The 14,510-nt window shown below is 36.5% G+C and overlaps 1 protein-coding gene and 1 long non-coding RNA gene across 3 annotated transcripts; one reads left to right on the top strand and one right to left on the bottom strand.

Annotated features, from left to right (window-relative positions):
* The first annotated feature begins 1,031 nt into the window (after positions 1-1,031).
* Positions 1,032-3,450, top strand: LOC148732739 (uncharacterized). Its single transcript, XR_016000429.1, has 2 exons — positions 1,032-1,170; positions 2,772-3,450. It is a non-coding gene; the product is annotated as an uncharacterized LOC148732739 (long non-coding RNA).
* On the bottom strand, positions 2,726-13,704 carry LOC148732738 (uncharacterized). 2 transcript variants are annotated; one of them, XM_088758084.1, is made up of 8 exons: positions 13,030-13,684; positions 10,587-10,862; positions 9,439-9,687; positions 6,848-7,123; positions 5,700-5,948; positions 4,863-4,985; positions 4,242-4,444; positions 2,726-3,418 (listed from the first exon to the last, which is right to left on the bottom strand). In XM_088758084.1, the coding sequence occupies exons 1-8, from the start codon at positions 13,331-13,333 to the stop codon at positions 3,047-3,049; spliced, it is 2,052 nt and encodes a 683-aa protein (XP_088614210.1). In that variant the 5' UTR covers positions 13,334-13,684; the 3' UTR covers positions 2,726-3,046. The 2 variants fall into 2 exon arrangements, 1 of the variants encoding a protein (XP_088614210.1); XR_016000421.1 differs by having other exon boundaries at positions 3,278-3,418; positions 4,242-4,359; positions 13,030-13,704.
* Between the last annotated feature and the right edge of the window lie 806 nt (positions 13,705-14,510).

Raw genomic sequence — 14,510 nt, 5'->3', positions numbered from 1 at the left:
AATTATTTGTAATTGGCAACTTCGGTTTTTGAAACTTTCAAGACTTTTCGCTTAACTAATTTTATTATGAATGATTGGGTGAAATGACCTCTTAGGTCAGTAATCAAGTTTGCACTGAATTGAAATTGCTCAGAATTGTTCACAAAAATACCATCGGTAGACGTGGCTCAATTATACTGAAACGATCGACTTAGCTTATCAATAGAAAGAATGAGACAGTAGCTTTGAATTTAGAAAGCCACCCAGAAACCGTGGCGAGAGGACGCATATTTTAATGTGTCGTTGTTAAAATCTCCTAGCATACAGAGTTGTTTTCTGATTGACGAAAATTTTCCAGTACTTTCTTTAAAATAGATGTGACATGGTCTAGAGATTTATATTGTCTGTACACGAAAACAATTACTTTTTTGTTTTTTCAAAGAAAATCCAACCCACATAGTTTGGAATGCATCATTAGCGGTTTTTCCTTAGAATATTTAATGGAAGCGTCTCATCGAAAAACATTCCTACACCTCCAAAGGGCGTTAGGAACTTATTCATTTCCCCTTTTTAGACGATCTTTAAATTCTCTCTTATTTTGAAAAAATGTTCACAATTTACAGTGGTTTACCCAAGATTTTGGGTGAATTTAAGTGATTTGACCTCAGAACTACAAGACTGCATTGGCACGACCACGCGTCGTACATCTTCTTGAAAGTAAGTTCCCAAAAGAAAAACGTTTATACGGCTGCTAATGAGTTTAAGGACAAGATGGCACCCAACTTCTCAAAGAAGTATTGACAAGCCCGATGCTTACTGAGGGCTCTAAAAAGAATTAAGTAGGATGGAAACTTCGGTGGGAACAGTGAGACTTAAAATTGTTTCAGAAATCTTATTGTTGTAGAAGCTAAAATACAATCAATTCAAACCAACTTACAGCGGATGCTCTTGGCTAACCCACTTCGATTCAATTATGTCTTCTCTCCGCCTGCTGTAACTGCTATATTTAGCAAAAGAAACGTAATATAAACTACATTTCCTAGTAGTTTGGGCAGTGGAATCTGCAATCCTTCTGCGTCTGAAAGGAAGGCTCTAATGAAATGACTGTAAAAAAAGATATGGATAACCTGAGGATGAAAGAATCTACCATCTCTCCTGCTCCAAATGACAAGTAACCGCCGGAATGGATAAGTATGTTGCTTAATTTATAGCTAGAATGTAGTGCTCTTCTAAATGACTCAGTGTAAAGAAATATTTATGTCAAAATTCATATAACACAATAGTAATGAATAGCACTAAACCCAACATGCGAGTAATAACAGAGCAAAACTATTCAGAGAAATATGGTCAAACGCCTAATGTGATGTGTTTCTACAGACGTACAGGAAACGTTCGATTCAGTAGATCATGCTATCCTATTTGACAAACTTCACCATTATGAACCATGGTTTTTGCTGGATAATAAACAAGTGGCTTTCGTCCTACCTGCAATACCGGACCCAAACAACACTAATTGGTCCGCATGTTTCTAGAATAACTTTGAGGACTTTGGTGTATCACAAGGTTCCGATAAATTATCCACCTTATACGACTTCGATTTACTAAGCTTGAATGCAAGACATGATGATGATCTTTACTTTAAACATCAATTCATTGAATAGCTGATACAAAAGCAAGTTATCATAGGTCGTATCGGAATATATGATTAAAAATTTTTGAAAACATTCAAACTTACTCGTTTGGATGAACCAAACTTCCATTTTAACATTATTAGAGTAGGTAAATTATCAATTCATATCCCTTCAATTGCTATTAACAATACCAGGTTTTAAATTTGAATACGCCCTCTGGAGTTGTAGGAATGTTTATCTATGAAATACCTCCTCAGACCATCTTTCTGACAGAAGCATTCCAATGTCTGTGGGTTGAAATATCTGATGTTAAGAGGATTATATATAATAGTTTTTGGTTTAATGTGCAGAAACTCGACTCTCTGGATTGTTTAAAACGACTTTGAAGGAAACATTGAAAAGTTTAGTCAAACTTAATCAGCCCTGTATATTTTAAGAAATTCTATCGTCGACCTGTTAAAATGTGAGGCCTCGTTAAAGCCCGGATTTCTTGGTGGCTCGGCAAAGCTACCACATCATTTCTACCGATGATTAGCCACTACGTGCGGCCACTCATGTCGATGGTATTTTTGTAAACAATCCTGAGCAAGTGAAATCCAGTTAACCTGATCAATCAACTCGTCCAGTTTTGCATTATTAATATACGTAGCGAACAGTTTACAAAGTTTTAATAAACGGAAATGCGCCACAACCCACAGTTTTCAACGGAAATTTTAAGTTTGACTTTTTTCAATCTACCTCCGCTCTTAGGGATTTCAAAAACAATGACTTTACCCATTATTCTTGGTGCACCCTTTCGGAAACTGTGGGACAAAAATAAACAAAACGAGTACCTCCAACTCCAAACTATTTCGATGAGTTCTTAACCAAATGTAAAGCACACAACTCATTCTTCTCAGTTCCTTTTAAACCCATTATTCTAGGTTCAAGTCATATGAAACTTTTTGTTCTTTCCAACAATACGTCGGCGCACAGACTCTAAAATTGTCTTTACTTTATCAATAAAGAGGATGAATTAATCCCTTTTAACGGGAGTTTCGAGAAGAACACTCAAATCAAACATGCAATAGTTTACATAGAAAAGACCATTCAGAGAAATATGAAGAAACTTGTAATTTGTTTGGCTGTTTTTAATTGACGCAAAGAATACTTTTGTTTCAGTTCATCATGCTATCCACCTTGACAAAATTAACCATTGTGCATTATGGTTATTGCGGAATAACAAACAAATGAAGTTCGTCCTACCTACAAGACCAGACTCAAACAACACGGTTTGGTTCATATATTTCTGGAAAGACCATGACGACTTGTGGTGTATCACAAGGTTCTGCATTAAACCCTTTGTTGTTATCATTGTTAAAGTAGACAAATATTATAATTTACATTTTATATATAATTTCAGAAGTTCAACTTTCTGAAGTTTTATGTGCATTTCTTTACAAGGATTTTGACCGTGCTTTGATTTTTTCGAGGTTAGAATTTTCCACGCCACCGCTTGAACGACGTCCTCTAGCTGAAAAGGAACGACGTTTCTTAGACTGTCGTCTTTGTAATCTTGATCTTTGACAAACTCCTTGATTCAAATGCGCCCTAATTGTTGATTTTTTACGACGTTCGAAAAAACAGTACCCACAAGCCCATGCATAGTTTTCAACAAGTAAAGACTTGTTTCTCTTGGTTTTCTTTTCTTGTTTAGTGGCTGTGTTCTCTTCGATGGTTCGCTTTCTCACCAGCTTTAGCAAACCACGAAGCTCAGGTTGTTCCACAACGCAACTAATCTCTGATTTCTGATTGAAATATGATGCAAGCTGAAAATGCAATAAACACATTCGATCATTGACTTTTGTTTACTCATTGTACGGCTGAAAGTGAGGGAGTTATTTTCTCAATTTATTTATGAAAAAGAAATCTTACAAAGCCAAAAGTTTTCAAATTTTTGTTATTGTTTTCCGTCAGCACAACAACTATAGTGTTTTCCCTCCCTAAAGACGAACCAAAGAAATAATAAAAACACCCAAACAATAAAATTTGAAGGGGGTGTTTTTTAGAATTAGATGACAAAATTCTATCAATTTTGAATTGTACACATCTTCTGGACCAAAGTTTGTCTTCCCTCGTCGCAGAGTGTCCGCCGATATAGGGAATCAAAATAGGGATTGTCAATAGAAATCTCACGAGTCTGATGAAGGGTGCGGGAAGCATCTTTAGATTTATTTATGACTCCTCACCGATGTTTTAGTTATGAATTTTAGCTGTAAGGACAGTAGTCATCTTTTCTTTTGGCAACAAAAGATGGAACTTTTGATTTGTAGGTGAAACGTGTCTCTGGCTCCACTAGGTTTCCCTTTTAAGTTTCCATTTTTAATTCAGAAGTAATTTAAGACAGGTGTTTTGGTAAACTTGGTCCCTTGCATTTTTTAAGCTGAAATAATTATGAAATCAAGGCTTACATTTGGAACAGCTCAATTTTTTTATGTTTTTCAAACCATCCGTTAAATCATGGTTCATTTGGTTAGAAATTTCCGCCAAAATAATAATGATAGCATGTAAAAATTCACATTGAAATTTTCGTGAGCCATAAAGTAGCCACCTTTGGTAAAGGAAACCCTGTTGATATCTTACACTCCTTACCGTGGGTCTCTGCAGAATTGTGTTTGGTTGCAGTATGATTCTCTCTTGTGTTAGAGGGATTGATACATTCTTGGTGTTCGAAGAATCTATCGACAACCAGTCCTCTGCTTCATCGAGTCTAAAACACAATAGATTTCGAGTCAACTGATCATCGTCTTTATCATCCTCCATTGACCCGGTGTCTTCGATTTGCCCGAAATTTTCTGAAAAAGTGCAAGGATAGGAGAGATTGATGCAGGTAGTTATGCTGTTACTTAGATCAACCTCCCAACCATAGTATTGCCGACTCAATATTATGAACGAAATTGACATTTCTTTTTAAGCTATCCAAAGAGTACCTCCCACACATCGCGATCTCCTAGAAATAGGGAATGTTTACAAGGAAAATCATTTTTCACCTCTAAAGGAGACCTAAAAAGCATAGTTAAGTTCAAACTGAAGGAGTTCGGATTTGCTGTGTCTTTGGCTAAGGCCTCTCTTTCTGGCTGCAATAAAAGTCAATTGAAATTTCTTCCCTGTCGTTTTCTTTTCAGGTATGGTATAATAGTATTAGATCAATGTGAATTATGAGTAAAACTGGTTTTCTACATGCAAATGAAAAAAATCCTCCCTTCAACTTACTCTTTTCCATTTCATTGCTTCCAAGATATACATCATCACCAAAATGATCATTGTCGAACGAAGGCTGGTTCGATCTAATGACAATAGAACTGAGGTTTTGCACTTTACCGACACAGGTATAATCTGACAAATGAAAAGAAAATGTACCGATTAATATTTTTCTGAAGTTTACTGAAATGCATTACCATTAGTTAGAAAGCATGATGGCGTTTTTATCCAATAATTTAAAAGAGAATGTTGTCAGAAACATCAATTATGAAATTGAAATTTTGAAACGTCTTATCCTGTAGTCATAATTTCTTTAATGCTCTAGCTGATATACTTTGCAAAACACTTGTCCGGAGTATTTGACTTCCCCACTCCTACATGAATAAAGGCTTGGCCCAGAATTGCCATGAATAAACCCTATAAAAACCAGTTAGGAGTTCTAATAAAGAAAGGAGCAATGACATTAACCAACTAGAGTTGCGCTTTTAGCTATAGACTTTTTTTAATCATGGATTGCACATAATAGGCTTTATCCGAAAGAATCAGTACTTGTCTTATGATAGATGTACAAGTGTAAAGATTTGAACTCATGAGATAAAGGAAGCGTATATACCTTTACATATTTTATCGAGTTCTCATGGTATATTCAAGATGTCGCTTTTGTGGTGGCAAAAGACACGGTGTCTTTTGCCACCACAAGATATTTGAGAGACATAGCTTATCCACATTGTTGGTGTATCAAAGAATCACATCTTGACTCAAACAGCAGCACTGAGAGATATAATACTTACTAGATTGACACTTTATTATCGATAAATAGGAATAGAGAACGCCAAATAGTTCAGTTACCTTTGATGTTTCTCTTGTAGTTCACTTTCGTCGTTACTCGAAATGGTCTGGATGTCACACTGGCTGTCAGTCCAGAAATTAAATCTATCTTGAATGTTACTTCCCATTTGTTCCGCTCAGTGACATCCGCCTTCTCCAACCAATAGAAGTTGTCTCCTGCTTGGTTATTGTAAACTGAACCGAGATCTACAGAAATAATTTGTCGCTTCTTCTTCTTTTCCAAAATACTGACTGTAAGTTCAACGGCACCTGATTTTCATATGAAGTTAAACAAGGATGTAATACGCAGTGAACAAGGTATTTTTTGGCATGATCAAAGAACTACACACACAAAAAAGGACGTGTCTCCTGGAATACTTATCAAATAGCAGTCATTCAGATCCACTTTCCAACAAATGCAAAAAATATAAGGATTCTTACTTTTGACCAATAAATCATTTATTACAGAGGTCTTCCAAAACTAGAACTGCTGAGGCATTGAATACAAGTCTCAGGGAGCAATCAGTCTGAAATCATTTCTTTCCCACATAAGAAATCTATCTTCGAAAATGAGTTTTTGGTAAATAATCGCATAAAATTGTTCTATAATCTTGTAACCTACACTTTCTATGCTTTCAACCATATTTAACTGTTCATGCAGACATATTTTAATAAGTACTGATTATCATGCTCTCACAAGTAATTATGTCTAGAGGAATAAAAGGAATGTATTCCTTGCCAAAATATCGAAGTATGTAGGTGAACCAATCCTCAGCGATGTTTAGTGTAACGTGACAAAGTAAGTGAATTAAAAACTGATTGATTTATCGGCAGATCGAGTGACAATTTCTTTATCTACTTTTTCAACGAGAAAGGAATGAATTCAAGAATTATTTTTCTTCTCTGGTTGAATAAAACATCACAATAATTTGGATAGATCATTCAAAACTTAACTTAAGAGCGGTAAATTTTCTTCCATCAGCCGTGCTTTATCCTTTATATCAAAACATAAGCTGCTGTTCCAAATCATCGAGTCAGCATGTTTCTTCTGCAATGGTTGTTGTTCAAATGCAAACAATATTCATTTTTCTAAAGCGTATACAAATTGGAGTGGGCAAGGCATAATAGATGTCCAAAATCTTGCATGATAGCCATGAAATTTAACTTACCTCTATTGTCGTGGGTTCTCATGGCAGCTCTGGCGCTCCTCTTTACATATGCACATACTTTAGTGATTTCCAGGTCGGCATGCACCTTTACCGTTACTTTGGAGTTTTCAAGGCGATATTCCAGGCCTTTGGGTCCTTTCTTAGTTTTCTTTTCATAAACATCCCTGAGATCCACAATTTCCACTTCTACTCTTTCTTCATAGTTGTTGTTCACAGTTCTAGAGTCCTTTGCTGCAGTGGACTTCAGAGACGCATAAACTACTTTATTCACATTCCCTAAAGATATTAAAAGAAATAAACAACGTTTTTAATGCGCTGATGGCTATTACCAGAGATGGTTGTCTTAAAGGTGAAAAATTTGACATTGCTTTCAACTGAATTGGTAGACCAATGCAAATGAAGTAGGCTCTTCGGCTGAGAAGTAATCTGTATAGTACTTTAGATTCAGAGCTTGGTGGACACTACTTTTTCTGCCTAAAATATAGAGTTCCATTTGGCCTTCTCATAGCTATAGGTTCCCACTTTCGGACAGAGGAACCTTAAGTAATGGATGAACATGGATTTGTGAATCTTGAGTACATTCTTATAGATAAGAAGAACTCAAGAGATGAATTCAATACATGGAAACACTTGTAGGGATGCGTTTGTGGTAAATTAATGCTTATAATATAAGAATTAGTCGATTTGAGCCCTTCTTCTCTTTGAAATTAGCGATCTTGAATCAATGTGGTGGTTGGGGAAACAAATATAGCTCCTATCTTTACTGAAAGGTTCAACAAAAATAAGGTGAGATTTTCAGCAGTTAAGTATCTGTTGCAATCAATTTTGAATTTTGGCAGAGTCGAATGATTAATCGACAGAACGAGCTGTGGAATATGTTCGTCATAAATCCTATTTGGACTTCAGACACAGAGGAAGATCATGGCGGATAATGATACGTGTAGGTATCGGGCCAAATAAGAAACCCTGGTGAACACCAGAGTTGGCGATGTGATTGAACATATGACACGAAGGAGAATGTCTTCATGTTTAATAGACACAGTAGATAGATTAATGTTCTTCTTTTTTTAAAGCTTGTTGATCTCTAGATCAAAGTACGATATAAGAGTTAGATGTGAGTAATCTAGCCGTGTTTATTGTTCAATTTCATTCAATTTAAGGGGAACGGTTTGTGATCTAAAGCACTGAGTTATTAAAGGGCCGGAAACGATGTTTTGAGATGTTTATTTTGTTGACAACCTGGATGTAGAAGTAGCTAGATTTTGCATTTGGAGTTGGAGAGGCAAACGTAAATAAGAATTTGGACATAATCCTACTGAGGTAGTAGTCACCGACGCGGTAATTACTAATGTCCTTTTTTTTATACTTTTATACGTGACAACTTCGTGATATGAATAACTTAGGGTGTCTATAAATATACCCCTTATGAATGAGAAGCGGCGTTCGAAAGTCTACGGCCGAGCTAGGATTACTTTCACTCAACTAAGCCTTGAAGAATCAACAAAAATGACTATGACTCATGCGAAACACAGCAGTGCAAGCATTAGTTTTGAGTCTGATTTAGGGAGCTCCACTTCACTTAATGGCGTGAGCACTTTCAAAAATTTACTTTTTACTCGGAAATTAACATTCGCACGTTGTTGTGTAATTTTCTGATAAAGAGATACTGTTACATATCGCAATAAAGATTGCTTCCTGGAAGACAACCCTAGGATCTAATCTGATGTTACCATTCGAAGGTGTCTAGGCTTGCATGGACGTCAGTCGCTGCATTTGTGACCACATCTACTACGAGAACATCAACAAAAAATACCCTACAGCAATCGGCTGATTTTTACTATCCACTCTTCCTAATAACACTTCCTTATAGCAAACAACTCACCCTTGGCTTTCTTTTGCGACGGTTACTTGCAATTTTCCTTTGCTTTGAAATTATATTGTTACTGGAAGTTTGTCTCATATATGATTGATCAGTGAAGCGGAAAACGTTGAGTTCATCTGTTATGTAAGGTGATAAACGAAGAGAGACACCAAATGTAGTTCTTAGATTACCCTTTACAGCGTGTGGTTCTCGGTCAAATCAAGCAATAGTTTATCTCTGATCACATTTGTAGGACCGTCCAGCAACATTTAAGTCAATCGTACCGTCACAGAGTTCATTTATATTGTAATTTAAAGTAAGGAAAACAATTAGACGGCTCCCCCATGCGCTAATGAATGATAAAGGTGTATTCATATGATTTATATAAACTTGTGCAAGTTCTATCTTCAGGAAATTATTTTAAAGGAGATTCATGGAATTTTTTCGGTCAATGTAGCAATGATCAGTCAGCTTAGAACTAATGGCCTACAATCTTACGAGGTTGCGTTGACTTTTTTTGCCGATGAGGCAGAACGTACTGTTTCCTTAATAGATCAATGATTTTTAAAATGATAAGCTTACCTGAGAGATTCCATTTCAAGAGTTCATTGTTGGTGTATCAAAGAATCACATCTTGACTCAAACAGCAGCACTGAGAGATATAATACTTACTAGATTGACACTTTATTATCGATAAATAGGAATAGAGAACGCCAAATAGTTCAGTTACCTTTGATGTTTCTCTTGTAGTTCACTTTCGTCGTTACTCGAAATGGTCTGGATGTCACACTGGCTGTCAGTCCAGAAATTAAATCTATCTTGAATGTTACTTCCCATTTGTTCCGCTCAGTGACATCCGCCTTCTCCAACCAATAGAAGTTGTCTCCTGCTTGGTTATTGTAAACTGAACCGAGATCTACAGAAATAATTTGTCGCTTCTTCTTCTTTTCCAAAATACTGACTGTAAGTTCAACGGCACCTGATTTTCATATGAAGTTAAACAAGGATGTAATACGCAGTGAACAAGGTATTTTTTGGCATGATCAAAGAACTACACACACAAAAAAGGACGTGTCTCCTGGAATACTTATCAAATAGCAGTCATTCAGATCCACTTTCCAACAAATGCAAAAAATATAAGGATTCTTACTTTTGACCAATAAATCATTTATTACAGAGGTCTTCCAAAACTAGAACTGCTGAGGCATTGAATACAAGTCTCAGGGAGCAATCAGTCTGAAATCATTTCTTTCCCACATAAGAAATCTATCTTCGAAAATGAGTTTTTGGTAAATAATCGCATAAAATTGTTCTATAATCTTGTAACCTACACTTTCTATGCTTTCAACCATATTTAACTGTTCATGCAGACATATTTTAATAAGTACTGATTATCATGCTCTCACAAGTAATTATGTCTAGAGGAATAAAAGGAATGTATTCCTTGCCAAAATATCGAAGTATGTAGGTGAACCAATCCTCAGCGATGTTTAGTGTAACGTGACAAAGTAAGTGAATTAAAAACTGATTGATTTATCGGCAGATCGAGTGACAATTTCTTTATCTACTTTTTCAACGAGAAAGGAATGAATTCAAGAATTATTTTTCTTCTCTGGTTGAATAAAACATCACAATAATTTGGATAGATCATTCAAAACTTAACTTAAGAGCGGTAAATTTTCTTCCATCAGCCGTGCTTTATCCTTTATATCAAAACATAAGCTGCTGTTCCAAATCATCGAGTCAGCATGTTTCTTCTGCAATGGTTGTTGTTCAAATGCAAACAATATTCATTTTTCTAAAGCGTATACAAATTGGAGTGGGCAAGGCATAATAGATGTCCAAAATCTTGCATGATAGCCATGAAATTTAACTTACCTCTATTGTCGTGGGTTCTCATGGCAGCTCTGGCGCTCCTCTTTACATATGCACATACTTTAGTGATTTCCAGGTCGGCATGCACCTTTACCGTTACTTTGGAGTTTTCAAGGCGATATTCCAGGCCTTTGGGTCCTTTCTTAGTTTTCTTTTCATAAACATCCCTGAGATCCACAATTTCCACTTCTACTCTTTCTTCATAGTTGTTGTTCACAGTTCTAGAGTCCTTTGCTGCAGTGGACTTCAGAGACGCATAAACTACTTTATTCACATTCCCTAAAGATATTAAAAGAAATAAACAACGTTTTTAATGCGCTGATGGCTATTACCAGAGATGGTTGTCTTAAAGGTGAAAAATTTGACATTGCTTTCAACTGAATTGGTAGACCAATGCAAATGAAGTAGGCTCTTCGGCTGAGAAGTAATCTGTATAGTACTTTAGATTCAGAGCTTGGTGGACACTACTTTTTCTGCCTAAAATATAGAGTTCCATTTGGCCTTCTCATAGCTATAGGTTCCCACTTTCGGACAGAGGAACCTTAAGTAATGGATGAACATGGATTTGTGAATCTTGAGTACATTCTTATAGATAAGAAGAACTCAAGAGATGAATTCAATACATGGAAACACTTGTAGGGATGCGTTTGTGGTAAATTAATGCTTATAATATAAGAATTAGTCGATTTGAGCCCTTCTTCTCTTTGAAATTAGCGATCTTGAATCAATGTGGTGGTTGGGGAAACAAATATAGCTCCTATCTTTACTGAAAGGTTCAACAAAAATAAGGTGAGATTTTCAGCAGTTAAGTATCTGTTGCAATCAATTTTGAATTTTGGCAGAGTCGAATGATTAATCGACAGAACGAGCTGTGGAATATGTTCGTCATAAATCCTATTTGGACTTCAGACACAGAGGAAGATCATGGCGGATAATGATACGTGTAGGTATCGGGCCAAATAAGAAACCCTGGTGAACACCAGAGTTGGCGATGTGATTGAACATATGACACGAAGGAGAATGTCTTCATGTTTAATAGACACAGTAGATAGATTAATGTTCTTCTTTTTTTAAAGCTTGTTGATCTCTAGATCAAAGTACGATATAAGAGTTAGATGTGAGTAATCTAGCCGTGTTTATTGTTCAATTTCATTCAATTTAAGGGGAACGGTTTGTGATCTAAAGCACTGAGTTATTAAAGGGCCGGAAACGATGTTTTGAGATGTTTATTTTGTTGACAACCTGGATGTAGAAGTAGCTAGATTTTGCATTTGGAGTTGGAGAGGCAAACGTAAATAAGAATTTGGACATAATCCTACTGAGGTAGTAGTCACCGACGCGGTAATTACTAATGTCCTTTTTTTTATACTTTTATACGTGACAACTTCGTGATATGAATAACTTAGGGTGTCTATAAATATACCCCTTATGAATGAGAAGCGGCGTTCGAAAGTCTACGGCCGAGCTAGGATTACTTTCACTCAACTAAGCCTTGAAGAATCAACAAAAATGACTATGACTCATGCGAAACACAGCAGTGCAAGCATTAGTTTTGAGTCTGATTTAGGGAGCTCCACTTCACTTAATGGCGTGAGCACTTTCAAAAATTTACTTTTTACTCGGAAATTAACATTCGCACGTTGTTGTGTAATTTTCTGATAAAGAGATACTGTTACATATCGCAATAAAGATTGCTTCCTGGAAGACAACCCTAGGATCTAATCTGATGTTACCATTCGAAGGTGTCTAGGCTTGCATGGACGTCAGTCGCTGCATTTGTGACCACATCTACTACGAGAACATCAACAAAAAATACCCTACAGCAATCGGCTGATTTTTACTATCCACTCTTCCTAATAACACTTCCTTATAGCAAACAACTCACCCTTGGCTTTCTTTTGCGACGGTTACTTGCAATTTTCCTTTGCTTTGAAATTATATTGTTACTGGAAGTTTGTCTCATATATGATTGATCAGTGAAGCGGAAAACGTTGAGTTCATCTGTTATGTAAGGTGATAAACGAAGAGAGACACCAAATGTAGTTCTTAGATTACCCTTTACAGCGTGTGGTTCTCGGTCAAATCAAGCAATAGTTTATCTCTGATCACATTTGTAGGACCGTCCAGCAACATTTAAGTCAATCGTACCGTCACAGAGTTCATTTATATTGTAATTTAAAGTAAGGAAAACAATTAGACGGCTCCCCCATGCGCTAATGAATGATAAAGGTGTATTCATATGATTTATATAAACTTGTGCAAGTTCTATCTTCAGGAAATTATTTTAAAGGAGATTCATGGAATTTTTTCGGTCAATGTAGCAATGATCAGTCAGCTTAGAACTAATGGCCTACAATCTTACGAGGTTGCGTTGACTTTTTTTGCCGATGAGGCAGAACGTACTGTTTCCTTAATAGATCAATGATTTTTAAAATGATAAGCTTACCTGAGAGATTCCATTTCAAGAGTTCACTCGAGCTCGTCTCGGTCTCACTCTGCGCGTAGTTCTCTAGTGATTCAAATTTGCCTGAAAGATGCACTGAATCATACGGAGAAAGGCGTGACAGTGAGCATCCTAGCTCGGACTGAATTAACTCGTCAATATCATTCAGAGTTTCTTCCCAATCCGAAGGAAACTGCATTGGGCTTAACTTCATTGTCTGGTCCTTCCAGCTGTTGTGAGCTCTCTGAAATGCTGTTTCCAGGATACACCCTTCATTTAAAATTCCTGGCTCGTTTACAGCTTCCATGATTTTAAAGGGAGGATTAATTTCGGTCAGATGGAGGAGGAGGAGTTGAAAACCGCTGATCTAGATCTTCCCTTGTTTGGGAGTCTTCACGTGTTACGCTTATCAAACTTTTAAAGAAAGAACTCACCATGGCAAATCATCTTAAAGGACCAAGTGTTGAGGATGCTTTGGAAATAGCATGAAGCTTGAAGCGCTCAGTTCGAACTGTGATTTTATCAATTTAGTTCTAACGGACAACTGGACACATGCGCCGGATTGTACAGAGTTCAAACACCCATGGATAAATGAAATGTATTTCTTGTTTTTAGCAACTCAACACTTGAGCAATAGTATTTAATTACCTCGCGAGTGTGTTTCATTGTGTGCGATAAATAGTCCGAAATAATCGTTCACAATTACGGTAGGTGGAACCGGAAAGTGGGCACCGTTTTTAGGTGTTATTCAATTGATACCCTGAGACTTTGATTAACCCCCCGTAAATTTTTGCTCATCCCAATTAGTCAGTGATGTGGATCACTTCTTAGACGGGCTAATTTTAACTATTATTCTGTCTTTGGTGTGATCTTTATCTGTTGTCTATTTATTTATCGTGGAAAGGTAACTTGCAAATCGACTTGGTTACAATACTCGAAGTCTCAAACAGGCTTGTCGGGAAGCAACTTAGATAATGTGTTTTTAGTTTACAACACAAAACTGACGCCAGCCTGCTGTAAATTTAATATTCCACAAAGCCACAAGGTGACTTCTATTGTGAAACCACTGATGGCATTTTTGACCCCTTTTGTAAATGATCTATATATTATTTACAATCACGCAACCGCATGTGCAGGGTCTCAAGTATGGACCCTCTTTGGAAGATTTCCGACTGAGTGTTTTATTTTTAGACCCTGATAAGTTTTGCTGCACGCAAAGTGCCATTTGTTGGAACCTTCCTCAGATGAAAACTCGGAATAAAATTGACAAACCACTACGTATGACGCTTGAATAAAACTAAATCAACAGTGAAACTATTAATAGCACTCATACTGGCCTATTTCATGAATTTAAGCTACCCACGTAATAACATGCATTGGCCTTTGACACATTCAGCTAAAATTAATCTTTCATCTATCCTTGTCTCAACAACCATTAAGTCAAAAAATTGCGCAAGATGTATCCTTTTTGAGTCTTCTTCAAA

Source organism: Stylophora pistillata, chromosome 4, assembly GCF_964205215.1.
Source record: "Stylophora pistillata chromosome 4, jaStyPist1.2, whole genome shotgun sequence".
Lineage (NCBI taxonomy): Eukaryota > Metazoa > Cnidaria > Anthozoa > Scleractinia > Pocilloporidae > Stylophora > Stylophora pistillata.
This window is presented reverse-complemented; position numbering and strand designations above follow the sequence as displayed.

Excerpts from the sequence above, each read along its gene's own strand:
- LOC148732738 (XM_088758084.1), bottom strand. The coding sequence starts at position 13,333 with ATGGAAGCTGTAAACGAGCCAGGAATTTTAAATGAAGGGTGTATCCTG. Across the intron at positions 5,949-6,847 it reads GAGAACCCACGACAATAGAG|GTGCCGTTGAACTTACAGTC; the intron begins GTAAGTTAAATT and ends TATGAAAATCAG. Across the intron at positions 4,445-4,862 it reads AAGCAATGAAATGGAAAAGA|AAAATTTCGGGCAAATCGAA; the intron begins GTAAGTTGAAGG and ends GCACTTTTTCAG.